The 26156-nt window shown below is 63.8% G+C and overlaps 7 protein-coding genes across 11 annotated transcripts; 2 read left to right on the top strand and 5 right to left on the bottom strand.

Annotated features, from left to right (window-relative positions):
- Window positions 1–17: 17 nt before the first annotated feature.
- Window positions 18–992, bottom strand: MARVELD1 (MARVEL domain containing 1). The gene has a single exon (XM_009561501.2). It carries the CDS (start codon window positions 816–818, stop codon window positions 291–293), a length of 528 nt encoding a protein of 175 aa, XP_009559796.2. The 5' UTR covers window positions 819–992; the 3' UTR covers window positions 18–290.
- Window positions 993–1021: 29 nt separating this feature from the next.
- Window positions 1022–2213, top strand: AVPI1 (arginine vasopressin induced 1). The gene is made up of 2 exons (XM_054071901.1): window positions 1022–1917; window positions 1993–2213. The coding sequence occupies exons 1-2, from the start codon at window positions 1634–1636 to the stop codon at window positions 2141–2143; spliced, it is 435 nt and encodes a 144-aa protein (XP_053927876.1). The 5' UTR covers window positions 1022–1633; the 3' UTR covers window positions 2144–2213.
- A 227-nt stretch (window positions 2214–2440) lies between these two features.
- On the bottom strand, window positions 2441–9365 carry PI4K2A (phosphatidylinositol 4-kinase type 2 alpha). The gene is made up of 9 exons (XM_054071900.1): window positions 8929–9365; window positions 6381–6581; window positions 5989–6120; window positions 5759–5912; window positions 5215–5276; window positions 4675–4774; window positions 4339–4472; window positions 3986–4045; window positions 2441–3853 (listed from the first exon to the last, which is right to left on the bottom strand). Exons 1-9 carry the CDS (start codon window positions 9331–9333, stop codon window positions 3692–3694), a joined length of 1410 nt encoding a protein of 469 aa, XP_053927875.1. The 5' UTR covers window positions 9334–9365; the 3' UTR covers window positions 2441–3691.
- A 414-nt stretch (window positions 9366–9779) lies between these two features.
- On the top strand, window positions 9780–13333 carry MORN4 (MORN repeat containing 4). 3 transcript variants are annotated; one of them, XM_054071600.1, is made up of 5 exons: window positions 9780–9859; window positions 11536–11633; window positions 11766–11880; window positions 11969–12078; window positions 12237–13333. In XM_054071600.1, exons 2-5 carry the CDS (start codon window positions 11567–11569, stop codon window positions 12383–12385), a joined length of 441 nt encoding a protein of 146 aa, XP_053927575.1. In that variant the 5' UTR covers window positions 9780–9859; window positions 11536–11566; the 3' UTR covers window positions 12386–13333. The 3 variants fall into 3 exon arrangements, with proteins under 3 accessions (XP_053927575.1, XP_053927576.1, XP_053927577.1); XM_054071601.1 differs by having other exon boundaries at window positions 9815–9859; window positions 11510–11633; XM_054071602.1 differs by lacking the exon at window positions 9780–9859 and adding an exon at window positions 10998–11016.
- A 72-nt stretch (window positions 13334–13405) lies between these two features.
- HOGA1 (4-hydroxy-2-oxoglutarate aldolase 1) lies at window positions 13406–16703 on the bottom strand. Of its 2 annotated transcripts, none has more exons than XM_054071790.1 (7): window positions 16405–16703; window positions 15216–15356; window positions 15011–15138; window positions 14769–14903; window positions 14503–14599; window positions 14203–14336; window positions 13406–13823 (listed from the first exon to the last, which is right to left on the bottom strand). In XM_054071790.1, exons 1-7 carry the CDS (start codon window positions 16631–16633, stop codon window positions 13674–13676), a joined length of 1014 nt encoding a protein of 337 aa, XP_053927765.1. In that variant the 5' UTR covers window positions 16634–16703; the 3' UTR covers window positions 13406–13673. The 2 variants fall into 2 exon arrangements, with proteins under 2 accessions (XP_053927765.1, XP_053927766.1); XM_054071791.1 differs by having other exon boundaries at window positions 15216–15344.
- Window positions 16704–17183: 480 nt separating this feature from the next.
- ANKRD2 (ankyrin repeat domain 2) lies at window positions 17184–20729 on the bottom strand. 2 transcript variants are annotated; one of them, XM_009561455.2, is made up of 9 exons: window positions 19601–20729; window positions 19109–19222; window positions 18867–19028; window positions 18601–18708; window positions 18378–18476; window positions 18053–18151; window positions 17833–17931; window positions 17447–17545; window positions 17184–17361 (listed from the first exon to the last, which is right to left on the bottom strand). In XM_009561455.2, exons 1-9 carry the CDS (start codon window positions 19670–19672, stop codon window positions 17257–17259), a joined length of 957 nt encoding a protein of 318 aa, XP_009559750.2. In that variant the 5' UTR covers window positions 19673–20729; the 3' UTR covers window positions 17184–17256. The 2 variants fall into 2 exon arrangements, with proteins under 2 accessions (XP_009559750.2, XP_053927170.1); XM_054071195.1 differs by lacking the exon at window positions 18053–18151.
- Window positions 20730–20971: 242 nt separating this feature from the next.
- UBTD1 (ubiquitin domain containing 1) lies at window positions 20972–26122 on the bottom strand. The gene is made up of 3 exons (XM_054071194.1): window positions 25883–26122; window positions 21979–22206; window positions 20972–21752 (listed from the first exon to the last, which is right to left on the bottom strand). Exons 1-3 carry the CDS (start codon window positions 25956–25958, stop codon window positions 21367–21369), a joined length of 690 nt encoding a protein of 229 aa, XP_053927169.1. The 5' UTR covers window positions 25959–26122; the 3' UTR covers window positions 20972–21366.
- Window positions 26123–26156: the final 34 nt, after the last annotated feature.

Raw genomic sequence — 26156 nt, 5'->3', positions numbered from 1 at the left:
CCCTCTTACGGGCTCTCTGCTCGGGTCCTTCCACTTGCAATAGCCTACTTCTGTCCAGGAGTAGGAGAGGGGCCTGTGCAGCAGCTGGGTGTCCACGCTGTCTCAGCGGGGTGCAGGGAAGCCATACTCGTGGAAGGCTTCTGTCTGTCCATCCTTCTGCGCAGGAGTCTCCGGAGGAAGAGCGATGCAGTGAGCCAGGAGGGAATAGGGTGGCAGGGTCACTTCATCCTAAAGAGGGGACTGCACTCCGGCCACGGGCGAGGAGAAGGGGAGCCAAGTGCCGCGGGGTCTCAGATGATGTCGCGCTGGTCCCGGCAGCGCCGTGACAGGCAGTAGAGCCCAGAGAAGAGGTACAGGCAGGCGGTGATGCCCCCGCAGATGGAGGCGCTCAGGTAGGCACTGTAGGGGCAGTGCTGGCTGTATCCCGGCAGGTTGCAATAGCTTTTCTGCCTGGCCTTGTAGCCCATGATGCCGGTGGCGGCCGCGTAGAGCCCCACGCCCAGCGCCAGGTCGTGCACCAGGTTGGCAAGGAGCCACCGGGAGCCCAGCCAGGGCACCAGCGCCCAGCGCCCCAGCACGCTCAGCCCGAAGAGGGCCAGGGTGAGGAGCCACACCAGGACGGCGGCGAAGAGAGCGAAGTGGGCCGCCCCCTCATATCGGTGAGCGGCCACCGTCACCCAGCAGGCAGCGCCCAGCGCCAGCTGCCCGAGCCGCAGCGGCCCCAGCGGGCTCCGCAGGAAGGCGCGGTGGATGCCGAGGGAGCCGCGGGCCGGCGGCCCCGGGGGCGGCGGCGCTGCCGGGGGAGCCGAGCGGGCCATGGCGGGGCCGTGCCTGCAGCAGTGTGGCTCGGGCGGGACTCGGGGCCCCGGCAGCCGCCCCTTCCGCGGCCGCTGCCAAACATCTGGAGCCTCGCGGTCCTCCCTCCCCGCGCGGGGCCCCTCTGCCCTCCTCCCGCCCCGCCTCCGCGCCTCGCTGGACGCCGCCGCCGCCGAGCTCCTCCCGTCCCGCCGCCGCGGGGGAGGAGGGGGGGGGGGCCGAGCTGCGGGGGGGCCGCGCCGGGGCGGCCGGTGCCAGGGGGACCGCGCGCCGGGACTCCCCCTGCGTCACCTGGGATTCCCTCGCGCTGTGACGCGCGCCGGGGCCGCGCCCCTGGCCCGGTGACGTCAGTGGCGCCACGTGTCTCCCCGCGAGGGGCGGGGCGAAAGCGTTCCTCGGCGCCGATTGGTCACCGTGCCGGCAAGCGGACACGCCCCCGGCGCCCATTGGTCTCCTCAGCGGAGCGGACCCGCCCCGCCCCACCGATTGGCCCCTGCGGCAGAAGGCGGGCGCGGATTGGCGGCGCGGGTGAATGAACGGGACTCCGGGGCGGTGGCGGCGGGACCCCGGGGCGGTGGCGGGCTGTCCTGCTCCAGCCACATCTGTGCGTAGGGGAGGCGGCGGGAAAGCGGGTCAGGGCGGGGCGGGCCGGGCCCGGCCCGGACCTGCGTGCGCGGCCCAAGCCGGGTGCCTCCCGCGTTCCCCGCCCGCGCGGTTGGCCGCCTGCCCGGCGCCCCGGCCCGCCCTTCCGTGGGTTGGGCGGCGGGAGCGGAGCACGACGCAGTCTCTCCGGTGGCCGTAGTGTACGGGGGGAACCATGGGCACGCCGGCCTCCGTGGTGAGCGACCCTCCGGGGCGGGCGGCGCCCGTCTCCCGCGGCCGCAAGCGGGCCTCGGCCAACATTTTCCACGGCCTGGGGCTGCCCGAGCTGCGGAGCCTCTTCCGGAGCGGCGGCGCCGAGCGGCCCGAGGAGCGCGCCCGCCTCGTCTGGCGCTACGGGGGGCAGCGGCGCATGGCGCGGGCGCTGCGGCGACTCCGGCGGCGGCGCCCGGCCCGGCCCGGCCCCGCGCTGGCGGCACTGCGGAGCTTCGGCCGCCTCCGGTAGGTGCGGGCGGGGGCAGAGTGGGGCGGGAGCGGCGCGGCCGGGCCGGTAACACGGGCGCCTCTTCCCGGCAGGATCACGGAGGAAGAAGCGGAGGGCGGCGCCGAGGTGCCCTCGGGCTCCGTGGAACAGAGCCGGGCGGCGGGGACGTGGAAAGGCGGGGCTGCCGCGGGACAGCCGGGCTCTCCGAGGACACTGAGTGTACCGGGCGGGGGGCAATTGTGAATAAAAGGTGGAGAGCAGCGGCTGCGTGAGGCTCCGGCTGCGTCCTGCCCGTCCCGGCAGGACCTCGGCCCCAGCTGTCCCCGTGCAGAGGGAACGGTCCCACTGGCTCCGGGGTGCTGGGGAGAGGCAGAGGCGGCCAGCTGAACGGCAACTCTGTTATTGAGACAGTTGCATGTTTAAATACATTACATACATTTCTACAGTGCATTAGAACAATACATTTTGGGTCAGTCGAAGATGCAGCTGGACCTCGCTGGGGAGCTGGGGTCTCACTTGCTGCCCACCCTGCGCCAAGCCCCCTCCCCACACGGGAGACAAGGCAGGTGCTCTTCCCTCCCAGGCTCAAGCAGCAGAGCCCTAACCCGCCTTCGTTCCCTCCTACCCCCCAAAGATGGGCTAACAGGACAGCGAGACCCAACACCAGGTTCCCCTAGCAGCAGGAGAAGCCGCAGCTCAAGGCAAGCGGATGCAGGCAGCAGCCCCGGAACCGTTTTAGACAACACAAGCTGAGCAGCTTCTGGGGAGAGAGGGGCTCGCTGCCTCCCCCACTCACAGTGGGCCTGCGAGATTGTCACACTGGGGCAGCCAGGAGCCCACGCTGGCTGACCATGCTCGCATCACACCTCCCAGCCATGCAGCAGAAGAGTCCCTCCGGCCCTTCCCTGGCAGCCCCCTGCCCCTCAAGGGAGCCCTAGGCACAGACAAGGCTGGCACCAGGCTGGCTGCACGGCAGCCAAGGAGCTTGCTGGGAGCAAAAGCCAAGCAAAAGAAGCTGTGGAGAACTGGCAGGAGGGGTGGACTGGGGCAACAGAGCGGGAAAGGGTGCTTGTACTCATCCCTCTCTACCTGAGGGCAGGCACTAATTTACAGCCCCTCCCAGAGCCACCTGATCTTCACAAAGACAAACCAGCACCTCTTTCTCCTTTGTGTCTACCTGCACCCGAGCCAGGCCCATGAGTTGTCCCTCATATGTCCCCTCCTCCAGCCCCCAGCCAGAGAATAGCCATTCACGTTGTGGTCCCCACTGCACCAGCAGGCAGCAGGAACACCCCCTGAGGAAAGCAGCGTGCACGGAGAGAGGCAGAGGAGGGACAGCAGAAGAGTACAGCACACCCTCGGGGAAAGGGAGGGGTATAATCCACTACAGGCCTTCCCAGCCAGCATGGCAGGCAAGAAAAAGGCCAGTGGCTGGTGTTAAGGGCTGGACGGATCTCGGCCTGGGCAGCCTGCTCACCTCAGCCCCAAGCAGGGGTGCTCAGAACTGCATGCAGGCCAAGGAGGGGAGGCAGGGTCCCAGCCACACCATGGCTCTGGCAGATTCCCACACTTCCCCCTGGGCTTTGCCACAGGCAGAGCACTGAGCTCCGATAGAGCTGGGGAGGGACTGTGCCCAACCTGCCTGGCTCCTCCAGCTCAGCTGCAGGTTCCTCCTTCCACACCTGCTCGCTCTATCCAGAAGGTCGAGTCCTGGCCACAGGAGCTGGTGGTGGCCTGGCTCCTCTCGCAGTGCTAGTCCAAGATGGCCAAGACCTGCCGCAGGTCCAACAGCTACCACCATGAGAAGAAAGGCTTCCGGCTCTGGAAGCTCTGCGTGTAGGACTCGCTGGAGGTGCGCTGGTGGGAACGTGCCGTTTCCACAATCACAGGTGGCATCTGAACCAGGTGCAGGGGGCTCTTCCCATCTTTCAGTGCCTGAGTCAGGTTCAGGATCTGTATGGCACAACAGAGCAATGGCTGAGCTGCCCCACCAGGGCAGAGAGCGTCCACCCCAGCACCTCCCAGCCTTCCAGGCAGGATGAGGCTCCACGCCTCACCCACTTGCCCTCCTCACAAACAAGTTACCTGGCCTCTCATGACAGCAATCTGCTTGTGAAACTGTCCCCTGTCAAAGCCAGGGTCTTTCTGCAAGAGAAAGCAGAGAACATGATGGGATGTACCCTTTCTCCTCCACCATTTAAGAGATAGCTATTTCCCAAACAAGCCCCTCTTTCTGTCCCACACGTTTCCTGCTTCTCCCCACACTGAATTTTCAGCTCCTGGCAGAGGGATAACCCTGCTTTGCCTCAGTCAAGAAACACCACCAGGAGCTTGGCCACTTTTCTGTCTCCTGCAGCACTGACAAGAAACTCCCCAACACAAGCCCTCTTTTCTTCCTCCCAAGCCATCCTCACCCACGTCCACCCCCACCCACTCACCTTGAAGAGCTCATACAGATCTTCTTCCAGGTCCTTGACAAAGTTGGGGTCTGAGATCTTGGGAAGAATCAGGTCCTTGATCTCCTGTGAAAAGGGTATTTTGGCCTGGGGCAGCCAAGCCCAGTAGAAGGGATCTGTGGGAGGAAGCACGAGACATTAGAGCTGCAGAAAGCAAAGGATGGTGCCACATGCTCCCGTGTGCCAGATCACTTGTAGCTGGGACGCAGGGTCCAGCACCCACTTCCTACAGCCCCTGCTGGGACAGAGCTGACCATGCACCCAGGTTTGCAGAGGAACAGCCCTAGACCTTGCCTATCCAGCCCTTGAGGGACTCACATGCTCTCCAGGAGTCCGGGTGTTTCAAAGGAAAGGCCAAACCGTTGTCTATAGCAGCCAGCTTGATGATGGGCTCCTTCACCACCACCCAGTCACTGTCCTGGAAGGAAGTGGAAAATGTCACAAGGAGGCCTCCCCGATCAGGAACAGTCTCTCTCCCACTCCCCGTAGCCTAGGATCTTTGCCCTGGCTACCACAGAGGCACAGCAGCCTCTCACGTGCAGTGTGGAGACTTCCCTGCAGGGAGCACTATCTGCTTCAGGTGGGAAGGGGACAAAGCCCCCCCCACACCAGCCCTCACTCCAAGGAGGTACAGGACCAGCCACACCAGTTTCCCTCATGGTGCCCAGCTGCATCCTCACTGTCCCACTAGGCCAAAGACCACCAACACAGAGGGCAATGAAAGGCCCAGGACACAAGATCAGGCCTCCACACACTCAGAAACCCAAGCTGGCTAAGAAATCCCCAACCTGCCTGCCAGGTGGCCAGGTTGCAGGAGCAGAGACCCCATGGAGCCACTGCTTGGGAAGAGCCACTCACCCGCACACCCGCGCTGTCCAGGGGACAGTCGTACTTGATGAGCCAGTTGTCATTGCCCCGATCTGCAGGGAGTTAAAACCAGCAGTGTCAGCACCAGGTTCTGCCTGCACCATGCCAGGCAGAGTCCTCCTCTGATTCAGAGGTGAGACGGACCCATTTTAGGCCCAAATGCTACCCTGGGGTCCTTGAGCTTGCTGCAGGCCTGGGAGGCCACATCAGCCCACACAGTCAGCCCTAGAGACTGGAGAGGTTCACATATTCCCAACTCGGAAGAGAACAATCAGCCTGCAAGCCCCGGAGTGCTACCCTGACCCCTTCCAGCCTGGCAGAAACCCAGAAGCCCAGCATGAGATGGGACATAGCCACAGAGTCAGACACTGGGTCTGCAGACACCCCTGGTTCCTTGCAGCTGGCAGATCCAGGTCTCCAAGACACAGGCCAGCAGACCCAGCATGGCCAAGGCAGTGGGCAGCCACAGCAGCTGCCGCCTGACAGCAGGACATAAAGAAGCAGGCAGCATGCCAAGCCGGGCAGCCGGCCTTACCTGTGTTCCTGATGATGTAGTCCAGCACCACTAGCCGCTCGAACTGCAGGAGCAGCTGCCGGTTGGTGTTCTCTGGGAGTGGCTCAGCTTCAAATCGTCGCAGCCAGTAGTCAGCATCCTTGTAACCTTCCACAAAGAGCTGGAAGGAGCCCACCTGAACCAAGGAGGGGCTGCGTTACAGAGGGCTGCAGAGGACAGTGAAGCAGCGTTGGGCAGGTCAGGAGCCCTACCTTGGGCGGCAGACCAATGCGGTTGAAGCGCTGGCCGACTTTCGGCACCTTCTCAAGGGCCAGCCTCTTTCCTCGGGACTTCACCCTGTCAATGGCGCTGTAGTTGAAGGTCTCGCTGGCCAAATACACCACCTGGGGCGAACAGGAGCACAAAAGTCAGCAGGGGCACCTGGAAGTTATCACAGGACTGACTGATAAAAGCAAGATACAGCATTTCCCACAGCCCTGCCCAGCACAAGGATCCCCACAGGTTGGGCAGGAGCAGTCCTGGTCCAGAGCTCCCAACACAACATCTCCAAAGTCAGCAGTGCCACAAGAGAGCGAGCAAGCACAGTGAGGTAGGACCATATAAAAGCCTCCCCAGGATCAGATCTCAGCAGCTGTCCCCTCACCTTTGTGCGGGGAACAATGTTGAGTTCCAGTTTTTGGTCCACCAGGCTGGCACCCGCCTCTGACAAATAGCCCTGGTTGAGGACGAGGCAGTCTCTCCCAAAGCAGCATGGGCAGCATAGCTTCTGCAGCCACTTGGTCCACTTGGGGTTCAGATGCCCATACGGCTCCTCATTCTTGGGCTTGAAGACACCAATGATTTTCTGTGTGCAGGAGAGAGGAGGGCTCACTCAAGGCAGCTGGCAGGGTTAGGACACTCTACACCAAGCCAGCCCACAGTGGGGACACTCGGGAATAGGCCCAAAACAGCCCCTGCAGTGGGGCAATAACCAGACCCTGGGACCAGGTAGACCCTGCAGCTTTCAGGGAGAAAGGCAGTCAAGGCCTGGGAGGGGCCCTTCCCCAGCCAGCATCCCATCCCATGAGAGCAGGCTGCTGCCCAAAGACCTTCACATGCAGCTCACACACCTGGAATCCACTTTTTGTCCCAAAAGACAGCAGCAATGATGCTGTCCCCAAGTAAACATCTCAGAGACCTTTGGAACTGCAGACAGTTCCTTGTTATCTCCATGCAGAGGAGGAAGGGCGATAGTAATCCCTACCCTGGCTCCAAAATCCATTGGGTGGAGCTGATCCCAAACTGCCCAGAGGAAAAGGGGCTAAAGCAGCCGAGGAGCTGAAGAATCCCTGAGTAGCCTAGGGTTCCGAGCTGGGGATCCAGCTAGAGACAACAAAGATTCTCTGGGTACACTGCAAGCAAGAGGGCACAGGCAGCTCTGAACTGACCACCAGTGGTACCAGCAGCACCTCCAGCCCCTCTGATCCAGCCTCACACACACACTGACCCATCAGAAGGGACAGCAGCACATTGACGCAAAGGATGCGGATGCCTTCACTGGGCACTGCACCATCACAGCACCAAGAGCTGAGCAAGGGCTGAGGCAAGAGCAGGGCCACCTGCAGCCCCTACTCTGGGGTGACTCAGCAGCACATGCGACCAGCCCTCCTCCCCCTGGCTAGTACCAGCCCCAGTCCGAGTGGGTGGCACTTCCCCAAGCCAAGCTCTTGCCACAATGTGGAACACATGTCCAGCACCTCAGTGGGGAACCCTAGTGCAATCCCAGTCTGCCAAAGGCCAGATGCCACTCTAGGGCAGGCAGGAGCAAGATTTTGTCCACCAGAAAGAAGAAGGGTCTGAGAGAATAGGAACACTTCAGCCATACCCAGATCACACAGAGGAGCCACTTTCCCTGAGCAAGCAGGAAGGCAATCCTCCCTTCAGCCCCACATGAAAGCACACGGCTGCTAACAGGTCCTTGGATTTGAGCCTGCAAGAGGCCTGTCAGGAGCTCTGGCAGCATTGAGCCCTGTGCTCCATGGACCCAGTCCAATAAAGCAATGCCCAGCCAGGCAAGGACAGTGCAGGAGCAGAGGCCAGAGGCCCAGCAGCACAGCATTCCCTTCCAGGCAGGCCTGTGCTGGGAGTAGCACTGGCAGGGAAAACAGGTCTGCCTGGTCCCAGCAGCAAGAGCCAGGCCAACCCAGAGGCACAGCCACCAAGGCTGGAGAACATCCCAGCTGGGACAGCTCAGTCCCCAGCAGCCCAGAAGGAAGCATATAGAAGAGTCTTCCCCCTGATGCCCTCACATAGCAGTGCACTCTGCTCCCTTCTGTGCTGGCAGCAGTGAGGTTTTGATGAAACTGGGCAGGAAGCCACAGAAACTAGACACACACGACATTCACTGATGGCAAGGCCAGCCGGGGGACCTGCCAGGTGGCATGGCCAGGAGTACACAGACTTCATAATCTGGCTCCTCACATGCATCCTCCACCAGCGCTCACCAAGCTCAGGTCTCTTACAGCTGGGTAGCCTCTGCCTTTCCACCTCAGGGGACTCAGCCTCTCACTCCAGCAACACCATATCTTGTATTGGGCAACTGGAGGGAGCAGGAAGGTGGCCAGAGGAAGCGTGTATTGCCCCACAGCCCACCAGCTCAGCTGAGACCTGCCTGCCACAGCTCCCAGGAGCCAGGCTCACACAAGGCAGAAAAAGTAGGGCACACCAGAGACCAGCAAGCCTAGACTTGCTTCCCAACACACACTGGGTGAGGGAGTCACAGGAAGCAGCAACAGCTCGAGTAATTGGGCTGGGCGGTGCAGGTCACAAGACAAGCACACATCTTCTCAGTGGCATGGAGACAGTTGCCACGCAGCCAACCACATCTATAGGGCAGCAGCTACGTGTCAAGAACTTGGCCCCGGTTCTATCAACTGCGCAGCCACAGAGGAGGTGTCCCACAGGCTAAAACATAGCTCAGCACTCCCTATGGCTGCAGTCACGGCGGCCAGGAGATGCTGATGTACAGGCCTAGGGGAGAGGGCGACCCTTCATCTCCAGGCAGGAGAGCGGCCAAGAGCCCGAAGCAGCACTCGGACATCGCCGTCCCACCGCGCTTCATCCCAGAGCCGCTCGAGCCGCTCCCAGAGGCCCACCACGGCCTGTCACGCCGGGGCCAGGGCCAGGAGCTCCCCGGGGCGGGCCGGGCTCACCCCCTGCGGGTCCTTGACGAAGTAGCTGCCGCTGGAGCCCTGCGAGATGCGCTCGGGGAAGATGCCGCGCTCGCTGGCCAGCTCGGCGCGCCGCACCACCTCGGCGAACTCGGGGTCCTCGGGGAACTCGTTCCGCTCCCGCTGCGCCGCCGCCGCAGCTGCCTGGGCCTGTGCCGCCGCCTGGGCCTGCGCCTGGGCCTGCGCCGCCGCTGGGCTCCGCGCCCCGCGCTCCAGCAGCGGCTGCCGCTCGCGGTCGCGGCCGCCGGGGGAGCCGGGAGGGGAGGGAGGCGGCGGGGGCGGGGGGGGCGGCGCGGCGGGCGGGGCCGCCCGCACGGCGCCCCCCGGCAGCCCGTAGTCTGGGGCCTGCGCCCGCTCCGGCGACACCAGCGGGCTCGTCTCGTCCATCGCTCCCGCCCGGACCCGCCGCGCCGCCCGCACCCGCCGCTTCCGGCCGCGTCACAGCGCCGCCCCGCCCCATTGGCTGCCGCGTCACGGCCCCACCCCCGCCTCACCCCATTGGCCAACGCGTCACGGCCCCACCCCTTTTGCCGCTCCGCCCCGCCCCGCCCCGCCCCGCCCCGCCCCATCGGCTGCTCCACCGTGCGGCCGGATGAGGCGGCCCTGGAGGCCCCCGCACGCCCACCGCTCTCCTATGGGGGCTGTGGAGGGTCCGCAGCCCCACACCAAGATGGCCGCTGAGGAGCGTCAGCGCCCGCCGCTGCCCTTCGCAAAGATGGCGGCAGGGCGGGGCGCCGCACCCGCCCACGTGCCCCACACAAAGATGTCGCCCGGCGGGGGGGGGGGGGGGGGGACGGACACGGCCAATGAGCAGCCGCGCTGCCGGCGGGCGGGGCCCGGCAGGGGAGGGGCCGAGCCACCGCCCCTCGGTGCGACCCAGTGGGGCCGGTGCGGGCGGCGAGCGCGGAGCAAGGTGAGCGCCCGGCCCGCCCGCACCGCCCCTGCGGGCATTAGCCGTGGATGCAGGGACACAATGGGGTGTGGGGGCATCAGCCGTGGATGCAGGGACACAATGGAGCGTGGGGGCGTCAGCTGTGGATGCAGGGACACAATGGGGTTTGGATGCATTAGCCATGGGTGCATGGACGTAATGGGGTGTGGATGCATCAGCCGTGGGTGCATGGACACAGCGGGGCGTGGGGTGCATCAGCCGTGCAGTGAGCACCACCTCTGGGCTCACTGCCCAGGTGAGCTGCCCGTGTGTCCCCCGTGGGTGCGTTACACGGGCAGGGTGTGCCCGCGTTGCCCAGGCGTGTGTGGCCCAGCTGGGTTGTGCACCCCTCATCCCCGTGCGTGGCTCGAGCAGGTCGTGGACTCCGAGACAGGAGGTGCTGCATGCATCGCCCGTGCTGGCCGTGGGTGCTGTGGGTGCAGAGCTCTGGGGTGTGGGGGGGGACTCGCAGCTGCTGGGTGGGCTGGGTTGCTCACGGGAGAAATGCTGCCCGTCCCCCAGAATGAGTTGCAGGTCCAAGCACAGGCTGCTGGCCGGAGGAGCGCCCCTGCTGCAGCCGGGGCTGATGGTCCCCGGCAGCACCACCTCCTCCTCCCGGCACCGCCACAGGCCTCCCCAGAGGTGCTGGGCAGGCTGCAGGCTGGAGCTCTTGGTCTTTGCCATCAGCAGAGAGCACTGTTCAGTCGCTGCTCGGCTTGCCTGGGGCCATTTCTCCTCTGGACGCAAAGCCCTTGGAGGTCCCTGTAGGCTCCTGGGCGGTCAGTGTCTGGCTGGTTAGCGTGGCTCAGCACCCATCTCTTCAGAGATGTGCAGCCCAGTGCGGGTAGGGATAACCCCTTTGGAAGCAGGGAACACCTTCCCAGCGCAGGGACTGCCTGAGCTGCACGGGGAGCCACCGGAGAAGCGGCACTGAGCCCATCTGCAGGGCTGTCTCTGTGCTGGTGCCTTCCCTGTGTGCTGGGGAGAGCTGTGCTGCATGGCAGCTCCTCTGGGGGTGTGCACAGCTCTGGGGCTGTCTTCTGTTATAGGGCAGGTTTGCAGGCCCTGGAGCCCCAGGGTTCTCTCTCCACTGTCCCTTTTAGGGGGAGCCACCACTCCATCCTCAGGGGATCAGCCAGGTCTGCCTATCCTCCACATCAGAGCTGGAATACCCACAAGCACTCTGCTCTTTCCCCTGAAAAGCAGCACTGAACACAACCTGGCACGTGTCTCCTCTCCAACTGCTTGTTTCCTTACAGGGGCTGCTCCAGTGCAGTCAAAGGTAGTCCTGGCCTGAGCCAACTGCAGTGCTGGATCCTTTGGATCCCACTGAGGAGCTGTGCCGGATGCAGCCAGCTTCTGCCTTGCTCCTGTTCTGCTGCTCACTCACGTTTCACAGGGCTGTGACCCCCATGGGCTCACATCACTCCGAGCCCTGCAGCGGGGCGAGCAGCAACCCGAACCCAGTGGCTGGGGTTTCAGAAGCAGGGCAAGGCAGCCAGGCTCCTGGGGTCACCTCTTTGTCTGCAGCATGCTCCAGCAGAGCTGTCCCTGGGGCAGACACATGCCTGTCCATGAGCCGAGGGGACACAGGGGCTCTGGGTGAGCTCGGCTTCTCCTCCTGCCCAGCAGCCACCCTCCACACCTCTCCCTGACAGCTCTTGCCCTGCGCTGCTGGAGACTGTCACCATGACCCTCACCAAAGGCTCCTTCACCTACTCCAATGGGGAGGAGTACCGCGGCGAGTGGAAGGAAGGTGAGATGGGGCAGGAGGGGATGGTGCAGTCTGTGCCAGGGGACAAGCAGCCCCTACAGCTCTGCCCAACACAGCATCCGGGCAGGTCCTGTCTCCGTCCATCCAGCGCTGCCCGTTTCTGCCCTTGCCTAGGTCGTAGGCACGGCATTGGGCAGCTGATGTTTGCTGATGGCACCGCTTACGTGGGGCACTTTGAGAATGGGCTCTTCCATGGCTGCGGCGTGCTCACCTTCCCTGATGGCTCCAGGTGAGCGTGGCACCCCCATGTACACGCCCCCTCCAGGCATCCCTGCTTGCTGTGGGGAGCTGCTGCCTCAGGAGTTCTTTCCACACAGATATGAGGGGGAGTTTGTGCAGGGCAAGTTCAACGGCGTTGGCGTCTTCACCCGCTGTGACAACATGACCTTTGAGGGCGAGTTCAAAGGCGGGCGTGTGTACGGCTTCGGTGAGTGCCCAGCAGCACGGTGTGGGTAGCCGCAGCCAAGCGTGGGCCCAGCTCAGCACAGCCCCATCTGGCTTCTCCCACTCCACCCCTCCAGCCCCAGCCCTGGCACCGGTGGGTGCTGCTTTCTGCCCTGTCACTCTCAGCACTTCCCCCCCTAGGGCTCCTGACCTTCCCCGATGGCTCTCACGGGGTACCTCGCAACGAGGGCTTCTTTGAAAACAACAAGCTGCTGCGGCGAGAGAAGTGTTCAGCCATCATCCAGAGGGCCCAGGGTGCCTCCAAGTCTGCCCACAACCTGACAGCGTGACAGTGCCCTGTGCTGGCCCCCCTGCCCTCCGCTTACTGGCCACCCAGGGAGTCCGCACCAAGCTCCCATGCTGAACTCCGCCAGTTGGAGGAACAAGGTCCCTGCGCTCTGTACCCAAGTGCCCTGGGGTGGCCGTGGTGCCTTCTCTCTTTGGCTGCAGCCCTGGCACCACCCAGAGCAGCCAGGGCCCAGCACCTCTGCCCCCCAGGAAGGCTGAGGGCCACCAGGGCTCTCAGCCTGCTGTGGGGCACAGAGCAGGGGTGTAGGGGCTGGGGCTGGGCCCTGGCCCCACTGCCAAGGTGCCTTGGCCAGGGGCTGCTGGCTGGACGATGTGCCCACGGAAGGGCAGCTCCTGACCCACTTCACTACCCTGGCTCTGAGGCAGGGTGGGCACCCCAGGTGCCCTGTGGCCTGTGCCCTCGGCTCCAGGTGACTGTCCATCCCCTCCATGTGCCCTGGGCAGGGTGAGCTGGTGCCCCTGGAGGACTCAGCCTGCTCTCAGGGCCAGCTGATGGGCTGTGTCACCATCATTCCTGTGCCCACCCACTGCCTTGGAGACATCTGCAGCAGCATCCCCATCAAGGGGCACCAGGGGACTGCCCAACCTGGCCTGTGTGTGCTGCACACTGGGGGAGGGCAGGAGCCTGGGATGAGGGGCACGAGCAGGGCTGTGTGGGGTGCCAGGGCTGGAGCAGGGGGCCTGGGCAGGCATAGAGGCACGTCAAAGGGACAGGCAGGAGGTACAGAGCTCCCCATCTTGCCCCCCTGCATGCCTGCCTTCACTCCTGCTGTGGATCAACTGGCTGCGGTGCGGGAATCCAATGGTGAGATGCAGGCGCTGTGCCCTCCCTGCCAGTCTTTACCCGCACCAGTCCCGTGCCTTGCCGTGACCCTGCCTTGTGCTGCTGCCTGCACAGGCTTCAGCTGAGTAAAACACATTGCCAACCATCCCTGCTGTGTCCTTTCTGCTGGGAGCAGGGACTGGGCTGGGGGCTGCTTGCACAGGCAGAACTGCAGACACAGCGGGCCAGCAGCAGGTTTATTCCTGGCTCATGGTGTGGGGATCCATCCCTTCCCAGGTGGGGCTGGTGGGAATACCAATGGCCAGGGAATGCTGGTGTCCATACCTCCCTCCCTGCTCTGCCCAGGACAGCCCTGTCCAGCAGGAAGGAGCAAGATGGGTATTTTTTTACTGGCCACATCCCAGAGTCCCTACTATGTCCCCAGCTCTTGGTATTGGTCACTCCCGTGCCTTCCTGGGGCAGGAAGGGGCAGGAGCAGGGACCCTTCACAACCAGCCATTGCCAGTGAAGATGCCCCTCAGCTCCTCAACCTGGGGGGGACTCAGCGGAGCCAGGGGTGCACGGCAGGGACCTCCATAGTAGCCAAACCACTCCATGGCCTTCTTCAGTCCTGGGATCCCAAATCGGCGGGTGACCTGTGGGAGGGAAGGCATGGTGGCTTGCTGGCTCTCATGGAACAGAAGAGTACTCTCTGTGGACTCCTGCACCAGCTGCACGTGGGGCTGCGAAGCTGGGGAGGGTGCGGGGTGGCTGCAGCCTCCCAGTGAAGTCCCCACAGTGGGGTGGGGTCTTTGGGGAGGAGCAGGTCTTTCCGCTGTTGCTGCCTATAAATAGCTCCTGGACACACACTGTTCCTGGCATGGCAGAGCTGGAATTACCCACGCTGACACCTCCAGCCCAGCTCTCGGCTCTCTAGCTGGGTGCTGTGCCATCCTGTCCCCCCAGCCAACCCTAATGACCTCTGTTCACCACCACCCCAACCCTGCAGCATCCCAGGTGGTGCTGCCTGCTCACCGCTGTGTTGGGCTCGATGAGCCGGTGCTGCAGGTTGCGCGCCTCCTGCCAGTGGCCCTCGCGGCACAGGCGGTCCAGCTGGCACAGCGAGGCCCCCAGGATGTTGGCGAGGGCACAGACTCCCCCAGAGGCACCTGGAGACACGGGGCACAGTGGCAGCAGCTCAGCACATCATGGTCGGCCAGTACTTCCTTGGCATTGCCACCCCTTGCCTGCTCCCCCTGCCTGGCTGCCAGTCCCCACCAGTGCCCCAGGGCAGCACTCCATGCCCCCCCGCCAAGCAGGGGCAGCAGCACCTACCCAGGGCATAGCTCGCCAGTAGGAAGCCAGCGGATCCTGCCAGCACCTGGAAATCCTCCTGCTGCGTCTTGTGGACCATCAGCCCAATGCGGGTAATCTGGGGAGAGACATGCTATGCTCCAGGGTAGGTGTCACCCTGTATTCCCTGGTGGGGCTCATGCGGCACCCCTGGGGCCCATGGAAGGGCTGCAAATGCCAGCTCCCCATTCCCAACTCGGGGTGAGTTTTGGTGGCAGCCAGCCCCAGGAAAGCCTTGCCCCACTCACGTCCCCACCGCTGTCCTTGATCCCGATGATGTTGGGGTGCTGAGCCAGGGTGACCACAGCCTCCAGGGGCAGATCCAGGCCAGTGTTGGCAGGGACACTGTATAGCACCACGGGGATGGGGGATGAGTCGGCGACCTGTGGGCAGCCAGGCAGAGCTCAGCAGCTGGTCGGAGGTGTGTGGGATGTGCTCCCCATCCTGCTGCTCCAGCTGTGGTGGCCGGTGGGTGCCAGGCATGGCTCACCTCGGTATAGTGCTGGACCAGGGCAGCACTGGTCATGGCCCCCCGGTAGTAGCAGGGTGTCACAACCAGCGCCACGTCAGCCCCTGCCTCTGCCATGCTGACCGTCAGCTCAACAGTGGCCTGGGTGGCTGGGGAGGAGGCAGAGGGGTGAGGGATGCCCCAGGGGGTACACGTGGCCCCCCGCGCTGCCCATGTAGGCACTCACATTCGCAACCTGAGCCAGCCAGCAGCAGGCGGTCCTTGGGCAGAGCCCGGTGCACGCAGCTCACCAGCTCCAGCCGCTCGTGGGGTGTCAGGTACGGGTACTCCCCATTGGAGCCCAGCACCACCAGCCCTGAAACACAACCTTGAGGACAGCAGGGTCCAGGCACAGGAGCAGGGTGCCCATGGAGCAGCCATTCCTGCCCCCTCAACACTCCATTCTCGGGTGGGCACCAGGCACCTGGAGCAGCCCAATGCTTGCATCCATCAGCCTCCTTGAGCCAGGAGGCACCTGCAGGTGCCCCACAAAGCCATGGACACGTTTTCCTCAGATGGCGATGCCTATCTGCGCCACACTGAGCACTGAAGGTGCCATCCCTCACCCAGGCACCCTCATGCATGCCATGCACGCACCCCATGGGCTGAACACCCCGCCTGTGTGCCTCCATCCCCAGAAACCACCCCACGCAGCACCGCTAGCTACCCTTTATTGGTACCTGCAGCCAGGCTGTGCTACCATGTCCTCATCTGGGGCACACAGACCCCTTCCGTGGGACTCTGCCAGCAGCATGGGCACAGGCAGGCTAGCTCCAGCCCAGTGCTGCCAGGCTCTGCTGCAGCATCGAGCACTCCAGGATGCCAGGAGGGTTGGGTGTCCCCGTCATCCTGTCCCCTTTTCTTGACCCTGGGCACCCAGACAGGGCTCTACAGCCCACAGTGTGTCCCCACCCCTGCAGCCCTGGACTCACAGCCTGGTCAGAAGAGGGGACACCCCAGGGGACATCATTGCAACTTCCTGCAGCCCCCCCCCCCCATCCATCCTGGGCAATCAACAGATACACATCTCACAGCCCTGAATCTATGCAAGTGTGCACAGTTGTGCAGAGGGTCAGTGCCAGCCTACAGCTACGTGTGGAGGATGCGTGCAAGCCTATATGCATGTGGAGCATGCATGCAACCATGCAGCAGAGTGTGGCGGTGTGCAAGGACACATGTGTGTGCCTGTGCTGCCTGGGCGCTTGCTGGGCAAAGGGCCCAAGGTGGGTGACCCAAGGGGCTGCCAGCCCTGGAGCAAAGTCCATCTGGAGGCTGAGCACCCTTGGGAAGCCTGCAGGCTGCCCACAAGCTGCTGCACAGCCTCTAGACCCTACAGGGATCTGGCAGGAGCCTGCACAGAGAGGAGCAACACTTACCTTGGAATGGGATGCTGGCATAGCGGTGCAGGTTCCCCTCCAGCTGGGCATAGTCCACCTCCCGTGTGGGCGAGAAGGGGGTAGTAAGGGGTGGGAAGATGCCCCTGAGGTCATGGGTGCGCCCCACTCCTGGGGAGGTGCTGAGCCCCCGCTGCTGCCGGGGGACTGCCCAGCGCAGAGCTGCCAGGGCAGGCCAGAGGGGTGAAATGAGGCGGGTGCTGAGCGCCATGGTGGCTGGATGCCACCACCAGCCGTGCTGCCTGGCCTGCTGAGAGGCTGTTAATGTTTGATGGGGCACGTGGGAGACCCACAGCTCGGCTGAGTGGACAACATCGGGGGTGGTACTTCAGGGTGCTCTCCCCGCCTCCAGGAGGTGGCTGCAGGAGCTCAGCACCCCTCCGGGTGAGCCCCAGCTTTCCTTTCAGCTTGCCAGCCCTGGCAGCTATTCCTTTGCCACCTATGGGGCTGGGCTGCAGGGCAAGGAAGGGACCAGGCGTTGCAAGGAGCCCAGGGACAGTGCTGGTTGTTGGTGTAGGGTCTCCTCCAAACAGGTGAATGGGACCATTTTTGGTAGGGAGCAACGAGCACTGTGCTTGGCAGAAATGACCCACCCTGCAGAGGTGGGTGCCTGCCAACACTGAAGTCCCTGTGCTAGGAGGCAGGGCACATCCATGCTGCCAGATTACCCAGCTCCTGGATAACCCAGCTTCTCCAGCCTCATCACACCAGCACGGCCCCACAGCTCCCTGAAACCAAACACTGCTATTTGCTGGCTTTTATTGACATGGTTAAGTCTCTGCTCGATCCTGCTCCTCAGACCTGAGCCTGATCCCTGGTCTGTGCCTGGCACCATCATGCAGGAACCTCCATCTCCCCCTGTGGCTGCTCCTTGGTCTCTAGTGCCTGGCGTGTGTCCACCTGCCACTGCTGCACCAGGTCTGTCGGGGTCTTGCCAGCCTGCAGGAGCAAGTAGAGAGATGCTGGGGTAGTGTGACATGATAGGGCAGCAAATGCCCCCAGTGCTGGCCACCCTCCTGCTCACTTGGTTCTTGGCCATCATGTCTGCTCCATGTAGAATCAGCATTTTGATGATCTTGTAGCGGCTGAGTCGTGTGGCATCATGCAGTGCTGTGTCACCTTCCTGCAAGAGGTGCATCCTGGGTGCAGGGTCCATCTCCGGGGACAGAGAACCCCCTGCCTGTCCCTAACACTGCTCCCTGGCTCCCCATTTGCACCCACATCCCCACAAGAATAAGGGGGGGCGATGCATGCCCCAGCCCTGACTGCAGCTGCCAGCACCCAAGAGCAGGAATGCGTGTGTGTGCAGACCTGCCCGCTGTGGGTGCTGGGACCCTTGGAGGGGTAAGCCAAAGGAGGGACGATCAGTATTGACCCTCCTAGTCCTGGTTGCATGGCTGCAGCACTCACCCTGTCTGGAGAGTTGATGTCCACCCCGCAGTGGATGAGATGCTCCACGATGTCAGGGTGTCCGGTCCGGGTGGCCACATGGAGGGGGGTGCTGAGCAGCTTGAAGGGGGAGACAGACAACAGAGGGGATCAGCATCCCAGCACAGGGTTAGCCCTGGTTCCCTGGGGCATGCCCGTGCCCCTGTCACAGCCCTGTGCCTCCAAGCTCTGCCCTGCACACCTTGTCCTTCAGGTTGAGGTCTGCCCCACGATCCTGCAGCAGCTTGACAGCATCCAGGTGCCCACCCCGGCAGGCCCAGTGCACAGCGGTGCAGTCCAGCTGGATGCACAGAGCTGTGTCATGGCAAGGGACACCTCCACCCGATGTCCATCCCCCATCCCAGCCAGCCCCTGTGCCCTGGCTGAGCCAGCAAAGCCCTGCCTGTGGTTACCTCGGTAGTGGGGACAGCACTGCCCTGCTGTGAGGACCCCAGCCCCGGTCCTCTGGCTGCACCATGCCCAGAGACTCAGGCCAGCATGCAGCCAGGGGCAGGATCTCGCCTCACCCGGTCCCTGAAGTCAACAGTGGCCCCACTGTCCAGGAGCTTCTGCAGGATATCCATGTGTCCCTCCAGGGAAGAGCGGTGTAGGGCCGTGCGGTGGAACTGGGGGGACAAGGTCTCATGTTGGTGGACAGATGCATTCCCCAGCCCTAGAGCAGCCCGGCCGTACCCCCAGACCCATCGCACAGAGCCTGTGGAGTGGCCAGCAGCCAAGGGGGGTGGCTACCTCATCACAGGTGTCAGGGGAGCCGCCGTCTGCCAGAAACTTCTCGATGATGGGCATCTTGCCCTGGACAGCGGCGCGTAGAAAGGTCTCTGGCTCTACGGGACCCTCCTGGTGGCAGGATGGGCTCAGGGCTGGGGTATCACAGGGGTGCAGGAGAGGGCAAAACACAAGAGTCCCCCTGCCCTGCGTCCCTGGAAAAGTCCCGGTCTGACTCCAGCCCCTGCTCCAGCAGCCTCCCTCCTGCACCCCAGGACCCCTTGACGTACAATCTCCAAGGGCTCAGGTGGTGGCGGGGGCTCGGGGGTGGCTGCCCGCTCCTCCCGGCGCTGCCGACGCTGCTTGCGGAGCTCGATGAGGCGCTGTATGCTCCCCACATCAATGATCTCCCGCCGCAGGTCTACTGAGCTCTTCCGCACTCGCTCCTGACCCTGGGAGTGATAGGCAGCACCCCATTCGCCTTCTCTGTGCCCAGCCACCCCTCAGCCCCCCCGACCCCAACCCCCCTCACCTTGACAGCCTCAAGGCCCCTGTTCCGGGGACCATAGCGTTTCTCCTCCTCCAGCTCAGGCGTGCTCATCCGCTCCACGGCCGGTGGCTCCCGTGTGCCATCCTCTTTGAGTCGCTACATGGGCATGGGGGGCTGCGTGGTCCTGGCAGGGCACAGAGCAGCCCCACCACCTCCGTTTCCAGCCCACTAGGAACTCATAGCTTGCAGCTCACTGCTGGGGTGTATGGGATGCCTGGCAACCCTTGGGCTTGCACTTGCCTGCTTGCCCTACTCAGCAAGCTGAGCACCTGTCTGCTGCTCGCCTCTGCCCTATGGGCAGGAACTCCTTGATTGGGAACCTGATGACCCTGAGAACCTTTGGCCACCATTCTGCATCCTCTGGGATGGCAGGGTCAGTGCCAGCTTCCTCACATCTGACTCCCTAAGGATGGACATAGCACAACACAAGCCCCTGCTGCAGCCTGGGCAGGTCCCCCTGCCCTAGGGACCCACCTTCTCCTCCTCCTCCTCCTCCGCCAGCTTCTGCTCGATGAGCTCCTTTGCCCGTTGTACTTCCAGCTCCATGTCTGCCCTGAGGGCACAGTCCTGTGCAGGATGCAGCCTCTCCTCCTCACCACCACGGGCAGGGAGAACCCAACCTTGGCCCCCGGTACTGCCGAAGGCTCTGCTGGCTGCAGGGCTTTATGTCGCTGGCCGCTCTGTCCCATGGCCCAAGGGCACCAACAGCTGTGGCTGCTCCACATGACTGGGGCAGCTTTGCCATGAGCTCACCCTTCCGCTTTCTGATGGCCCTGGCTCACCTCCCCAGCCCTGCACCCTCTTAGAGACCCACTGCCCCCCCAGCTGCCCAGTACCCCCATGCTGGGTGTAGGTACCTGGGTGCACACAGCCTGCCTGCAGCAGCCAGTCCAGAGATGTTCAGTAGAGCAAGGACTTGGTCTGGGGTCACTGTACAGTCCTGTGTCACCCACCCTAGGATGCTCCTCATGGCTCCTGTCACCCTATCTCCATGCAGGTGGATGCTGCAGCACCCACTAGCATCTCCCAGGCGCTCGGGAGGGGTTGCCACTCACCACTAAAAGGAGGTGATGGACCCCCCACCCCCCCAAACCTCTCAGCCAGCAGCAGGCAGCACGTGATGCTGGGAGCCACAGTCCTTCCACACCACTTTGGAAGATGACCTCAGGTGTGGAGTATCCCAAGCAGCTCTACCAGGATCCCCACGGCTGCCCGGGCCTGCACAGGCAGCCTGGCGGCAGGGACAGTGGGCAGAGCTGGCAGCTATTCCCGGCAGCAGGAACATTGTTCAGCCCTCTTGGGCTTTGCTCTCCCTCTTTGTAAGATGAGGCCAGTGTTGCCCTGTACTGGGACAGTTAATGCCCCCAGCACAGGACCAGAGGAAGGCCAGATAGGGACACATCACTGTCGCCCTCCTGGGCAGTTCTATGGGACACCCTTGGATGCCCTACCCCATGGGTGCCACAGCCTCTGGCTGCAGAAAGGTGCCATTTATAGCAGGGCAGGTGATGGTGACCACAATGGTGTTTCTGGGACTGTTCCCCAACATGGGCTGTCCCCCCTGGCCCTGGTGCACAGGCAGGATGAAACCTCCTGAGAGGAACACAGGGAAAAGAAAGCAGTGGCCCTATGCCAGCAGGCAGCAGAGTTGGCAACAGAATGATGGCAGCAGCACTGGGGAAGGGTCCAGGCACGCAAAGAGCCAGGGCTGGTGGGACAAGGTCAGGTTGGCATTGGGGAACAGAGATGGGACACTTAAGCTCAGATGTAGGACAGGCACAAGGACCTCCCATGGCTGCAGGTGACAGCGCCAGGGACGGAGGAAGGATGAAAAGGCTTTATTGATAAATATAGACTATGTACAAAGGGGAGACATCTCCACACAGCCCAGCGCCCTGGGGCCTCCTAGCCAGGGGGAACCGGAGCCCAGCAGGTCACAGCCTCTCCCTGCCAGCACAGCCCAGCAGTGGGACCTCAGCTGTGCCGACCATCCTGAAGACATTTGGTCTCCAATCTCCTGCAGCAAACACTGTGTGTGCCCACGTCCCCAGCCTAGAGGGGACCGCTGTGGTGGCACAGCCCCATGCAGCCCTTCCTGCAGGTCACCCGTCTAGGGGGCAGCCTCGGGGGGGAGCAGGGGCTGTCCCTGTTCCAACAGGGCTGGGACATGGCCTGGTACATCCCCAGAGGTGCCGCTGCTTCCCAGCCCCTTGCCCTCTCCCCGCAAGCGGTGGAGGAGCTCAGTTCCTGGGCGGCAGGGGCTGGTTTACGATCACTTGCACCACAAAATCCTTCTGGATCTTGGTCTCCTGCAGTCGTGTGCGGTCAGTGAGCAGCTTGCCTGAGAAGAACCACCGCTGCCAGGACAGCTCAATGCCCTCCTCCGCCTGCAGCTGCTTCTTCAGCTGCCCGATGGTGTCACCCATGCTGGCGCTGAGCCGCAGGTCCTTGCCAGTGGACAGCCGCACCTTGAGGGAGAATTCCCGACGGGCATTGGGCAGGGGATCGGCCGGCTCTGCTGCCTCCTCCTCGCTCCGCTCCAGGATCAGGTTGACAGGGGGTGCCAGGCAGTAGACAGGCAGCTGGTACCGGTTACCCAGCTCATCGTAGCACTCTGCCAGGGACCCTGGGGATGGTGAAGTGAGATGCTGTGGACGAACGTCCCCATGGACTCCCCAAATGAGGACAGGGCCACACCAGGCAGTGGAGCAGAGCCCACTTGCTCCCCATGGCTGGGCTGAGCTGTATGGGTGGCAGCTGGGAACCCCTCTCGTGTCCAATCTGGGACCCCGATGTGCCAATACAGGGCACCCAGCACCCACCCCACCCGCACCCCCAGCACTGTCACTCACCATGAGGCAGGGTGATGCTGGCTCCATCAAGGATAGCCTGGGCCAAGCTGTGGTCATTGGCCTCCACAGCATAGGCAGCTGCCTTCAGGGCATCCCAGATCTCCTTGCGGCCCTCGAAGGCAGGTGCCGTGTCCCAAAACTCATCCCGCTTGCTGCGTAGCTGCCCATCTGTCATGGGGTAGTCACTCTTCCACTTGGGACGCTCCTTCTTCAGGGGCTCATTGCGGCCTGAGGAAGGGGCAGGATGCTCAGCCAAGGGATGGGGCTCCCTCTTGGACCCCAAGCCCCTCACTTCCCCATCGGCTCCTGTCGACACCATGCACAATGATGTCCAAGGGACTGCCCTGCCCAGCACAGGACAGTCTTTAACACAGCCACGGCAGCTTGGCTAAAGCTAGCCCTACCCAAGGTCCCACTAGCCCCATAGCAGCTGCCCTCCCAGGCAACATCCCTGCTCCATGGGGGACACCAGATCTTGCCCCCATGGTCAGGGAGCAAGCCTGTGCCCTGTGGGGTGGCCGCGAGGCCTCAGGGCCCTTTGAGGCAGAGCAGTATTTATAGCTTGGGGAATTAGCCAGGAAATAAGCTGGTGGGTCGGAGTGGGAAGGGGATTACGGGAGCTGAGCCTCAGCCCTGACAGAGAGGGGCAGAACTTCGTCCTCTCTGCCCATTCCAGGACAGCAAGGACCAGCTCTGGGCAAGATGGCACCAAGAATCCAGGAGGCAGAGGGCATGACCAGGGTGGGGCTACCAGCCTGCAGCAGTCCAGGCAATGGGCTAAAATGGAGAGCAGGCTCTCCACAAAACAGCCCCCAACCATATCTCCATGGATCTCCAGCACCTGACACTGTCCAGGGAGCAGCAGCAGGGGTCTGGGCCAACTCCTCATGCCAGCCTCACATCAGCCTGCCCTCCCTACACCAGGCTGTGGCCCTATGGGAATGGCCCTGTCCCCTAAGCCCCACAGCTGGGCAGGAAGCACGGGGCAGGAAGGAGCTGTGGTCACTCCCAGCTGAGCAAGGGACAATGAGTGACAACAACTCCTTCCTGCCTCCCCTCTCTCCAGGGTGGCCAGCCGGCACCTTTCCTGCAGGGACGTGACACCGGGGATGTGGAGCCCCAGCCGGGCAGGAAGGATGCCTGTGCCTGCACAGTGACCTGCCAGGCAAGGCGAGGCCACTGGGAACAGCCACCACTGCCAGCTGCGGGCTGAGCTACATTCCCCAGGCAGCTTTTCCTGGGAATGTGTGTGGTGACACAAGACACTACATGACTGTTTTTTTTATACCAGACTTGTCCTACTCCCTCAAAGACCACTGGAGCCAGCCCAGCACCCACTGTCCCAGCGAGCATCCTGCTCAGAGCTGGATACAATACATGGTACCCACCCCCAGGGGTCTCCATGGGACACAAGGTACTGAGCATCCCTGACGGGCAGTATCCTGCCCACTACCCCAGAGGAGTAAGGGCAGCCGGCTGCAGCCAGCACTGCCAATTCAGCAATCATAGTGCTGGGCAGGAGGGATTTGCAGCACTGCAGGACAGAGCAAGGTCGGAGGCAGCACCTGCCCCAACACGGCAGCAGAGCAGCAACCACAGCCAGCCTGAAGGACACGGCTGGGACCACATCTCCACGCTGCCATGGCTGCTGGGCTGGGGCAAATGCCCTCACAGCTGGATCCGGTGTGCACGGCAGGACTCCTGGTTAGCACCATCTCCCCAGCTTCACCCATGGCAAAGGGACAAGGCTGGCTCAGGCAAGGCAGCAGCATCAGAACTGTGGGGACTGGTTGTGGCCGCCCTGCGTGGGCAGGCGTGCTCAGCAGCCTTGCCCAGGTAGGCAAGGGCTAAGCCTCATCTATTTATTGCTGCCGCCCAGCCGTGGCCTCACAGCCCCTAATCACCTCCTGCCGCTCTATTCCTGGGCCCTTGTGCAACCCTCTGCCCCTGCCTGCCACAGCAACACCACCGGACAGGTCCAGCCGCTCGCTGCACCTGGACTCGAGCCAACAGGATCTGGCTAGCAGCCTGCCTGCCTCCTGCCCTGTGCCTGCAGCAATCCTGCCTCAGAGCTTGCTCTCTTGCCAGCTAAAGCCCCAGGGAGAGCCAGGGAGTCCCAGGTGGCCAGCTCAGCCCCAAAGAAGATGCCAGTCAGACAGCACGTGACACCACTCCCACTGGTGCTGGCTGGTCCCTTCCTGGGCCAAGCAGGGTTGGGATGCTGCATGCCACCGGCATCTCGTGCTCCTCCTGCTGTGGCAGGTTGGCCACCCCAGAGACAATACTGTCACTGTAGGTCGCAGCAAGCCCCAGCCAGTGCAGGAGCTGAGAGGCTGCTTGGCACAGCCCCTGGGGCAGCGAAGGCAGGCTAGCAAGGAACCCCCTCCACACGGATGACAGATCCTCGCACGCTGGGCCTGCTGGCTCAGGGCAGTGTCCCTGTACTGTGGGTGAGAGCACTTGCAGCCTTGCTTCACATCCTCCATCTGCTGAGCAGCTCCATTGAGCTGTTGGCACCAAGAAAGAGAGGGCAGAAGCCAGCCTGGGCACTCTGGCACTGGGGACAGTCCCACTCTACTGGGAAGGGACATGCTGCAACAAAGCAGCAGCTGCCAGGTGCACAGGAAGGGGACCACGACCAGGAAAGCTCAGCAGAGAGCGAGTAGTGGCAATGGAGACCCAGGCTCTGTGCTGCCTGGCACAGGAGGGGAGCACTCAGATCCAGATGTTGGGATCCGACCTCCCCAGACAGAGCAGCCCCACGGTATGAGGCGATGGCCCCACACTCCCACCGAACTCAGCGTGCGCTCGGGTGGGGGGACACAGGACTCTCTGGGACCTCCAAGGAGGCACCTGCAGCCCTGGGTGTAGGGGCTGGATCCCAGGGGGAGCGGGGCTGCGATGGGGCATCACCCCGGCCGGAGCCAGCAGCGCTCCCGCGATGGGGAGCACACTCGGAGCTCCCCGATGGGGACGGTTCCCCGTGGGCAGCACATAGGCATCGTCCCACGGGAAAACTTCCCTCCTGCCTGCACCCCAGCTGCGGTGAGAGCAAAGGCGCCCGGTTCCTGGACTCTGGCTCCCGGTCTCCCATCACCTGTAAACACAGCAATTACCGGCTGCTATCGCACCGGGGAGGCGGGCGTGATTCACCACGGCGGCAGTAGCCGTGCCCATCCCCGTGGCCTCCAGGATGTGCATCCCACAGTTCGGCCGCCGGTAACCGCTCCCTGCCTGCACTGGGGCCGGGTCCCCGGGGCCTCCTCCGGCTCCGGGGCAGCGGGAACGGGGCTGTCCCCGCCGGCAGCAGCCCGGGGCACCCAGCAGACTGCGCGGGACACCGAGCCCGTACCGGGAGGGGGCGGCGAACATGGAGCCCGCGCCGAGGGAGCGGACAGGGAACCCGAACTGGACACATGCACGACACCGAGCCCGAGCCGGGGGTGGGGGGGACATAGGACACGGACACCGAGCCCGAACCGCGGGCACCAAGCCCACACCGAGGGGACACACAGAGCCCGTGCCAGGGGGTACGAACGGACATCAAGCCCGAGCCGCGGGGCGGGGAGAGGGAACGACACCCGACACCGAGCCCATTCCGGGGGGAAACACCCTGTCGCATTCCCCAGGACACCCCCTCCCCGGGAGGAGCCGGGAACCGGTGGGGCCGGGCAGGACGTGCCCTGCACCCCGGCCTCGACCCTGCAAATCCCGCGGGGCACGGGGACGGGAGCCACGAAGACCGCCCGCTCCCGGGGCTGCGCCCCGGAGCGAAACCCCTGGGGGCTCCAAACGGCTCCCAGTGAGCCGCGGGGGCTCCGAACGGCGCCCGGCCGGGGCTGTGCACGGTGCCCTCCCCCGTTCCGCGGTCCCGGGTCGCGCAGGCGGCGGTGTCCCCACTCACCTGCCCGCTTGCGGGGGTTCCCGGCGTCGCGGCGGTCGCGGCGCTCCCGGCGCTGTCGCCCCACGCAGCCGCCCATGGCGGGGCTCGGCGACGGCGCTCGGCATGGGTCCGGGCCGGCTCGGCGCTGCGCCCGGTGCGGCGAGGCCGGCGCCGCTCGGCTCTGAGCGCCGGGGCTGCCCCGCCCCACCAGGTGCGCACGCGACTGCCCCGCCCCCGCGCGCCGCCCCGTCACTGCTTTTGTCCCCTCCGCCCCGCCGTACCGCACCGTCTGCCG

This window comes from Cuculus canorus, chromosome 7 (assembly GCF_017976375.1).
Source record: "Cuculus canorus isolate bCucCan1 chromosome 7, bCucCan1.pri, whole genome shotgun sequence".
NCBI lineage: Eukaryota > Metazoa > Chordata > Aves > Cuculiformes > Cuculidae > Cuculus > Cuculus canorus.
The sequence above is the reverse complement of the archived record's forward strand: the minus strand, read 5'-3'. Positions and strand labels throughout refer to the sequence as shown.

Bases quoted from the DNA above. Each gene is read 5' to 3' on its own strand.
- PI4K2A (XM_054071900.1), bottom strand. From the start codon at position 9,333: ATGGACGAGACGAGCCCGCTGGTGTCGCCGGAGCGGGCGCAGGCCCCA. The intron at 6,582-8,928 runs GTGAGCCCGGCC...TCCTGCACACAG, and splicing joins TCGTCAAGGACCCGCAGGGG to AAAATCATTGGTGTCTTCAA. The intron at 4,046-4,338 runs GTGAGTGGGTGG...TTTCTCTTGCAG, and splicing joins ATCTGTATGAGCTCTTCAAG to AAAGACCCTGGCTTTGACAG.
- MARVELD1 (XM_009561501.2), bottom strand. From the start codon at position 818: ATGGCCCGCTCGGCTCCCCCGGCAGCGCCGCCGCCCCCGGGGCCGCCG.
- ANKRD2 (XM_009561455.2), bottom strand. From the start codon at position 19,672: ATGGAGCTGGAAGTACAACGGGCAAAGGAGCTCATCGAGCAGAAGCTG. The intron at 17,932-18,052 runs GTGTGCAGGGCA...TCCCCCTTCAAG, and splicing joins ACCTCAACCTGAAGGACAAG to CTGCTCAGCACCCCCCTCCA. The intron at 17,362-17,446 runs GTGAGCAGGAGG...TTGCTCCTGCAG, and splicing joins ACATGATGGCCAAGAACCAA to GCTGGCAAGACCCCGACAGA.
- UBTD1 (XM_054071194.1), bottom strand. From the start codon at position 25,958: ATGGGCGGCTGCGTGGGGCGACAGCGCCGGGAGCGCCGCGACCGCCGC. The intron at 22,207-25,882 runs GTGAGTGGGGAC...CCCCTTCCTCAG, and splicing joins GAACCCCCGCAAGCGGGCAG to GCCGCAATGAGCCCCTGAAG. The intron at 21,753-21,978 runs GTGAGTGACAGT...CACCATCCCCAG, and splicing joins CAGCATCACCCTGCCTCATG to GGTCCCTGGCAGAGTGCTAC.
- AVPI1 (XM_054071901.1), top strand. From the start codon at position 1,634: ATGGGCACGCCGGCCTCCGTGGTGAGCGACCCTCCGGGGCGGGCGGCG. The intron at 1,918-1,992 runs GTAGGTGCGGGC...TCTTCCCGGCAG, and splicing joins CGGAGCTTCGGCCGCCTCCG to GATCACGGAGGAAGAAGCGG.
- MORN4 (XM_054071600.1), top strand. From the start codon at position 11,567: ATGACCCTCACCAAAGGCTCCTTCACCTACTCCAATGGGGAGGAGTAC. The intron at 11,881-11,968 runs GTGAGCGTGGCA...CTTTCCACACAG, and splicing joins ACCTTCCCTGATGGCTCCAG to ATATGAGGGGGAGTTTGTGC. The intron at 12,079-12,236 runs GTGAGTGCCCAG...TTCCCCCCCTAG, and splicing joins CGGGCGTGTGTACGGCTTCG to GGCTCCTGACCTTCCCCGAT.
- HOGA1 (XM_054071790.1), bottom strand. From the start codon at position 16,633: ATGGCGCTCAGCACCCGCCTCATTTCACCCCTCTGGCCTGCCCTGGCA. The intron at 15,139-15,215 runs GTGAGTGCCTAC...CCTCCTCCCCAG, and splicing joins GGCTGGCTCAGGTTGCGAAT to CCACCCAGGCCACTGTTGAG. The intron at 14,904-15,010 runs GTGAGCCATGCC...GGCTGCCCACAG, and splicing joins TGGTCCAGCACTATACCGAG to GTCGCCGACTCATCCCCCAT.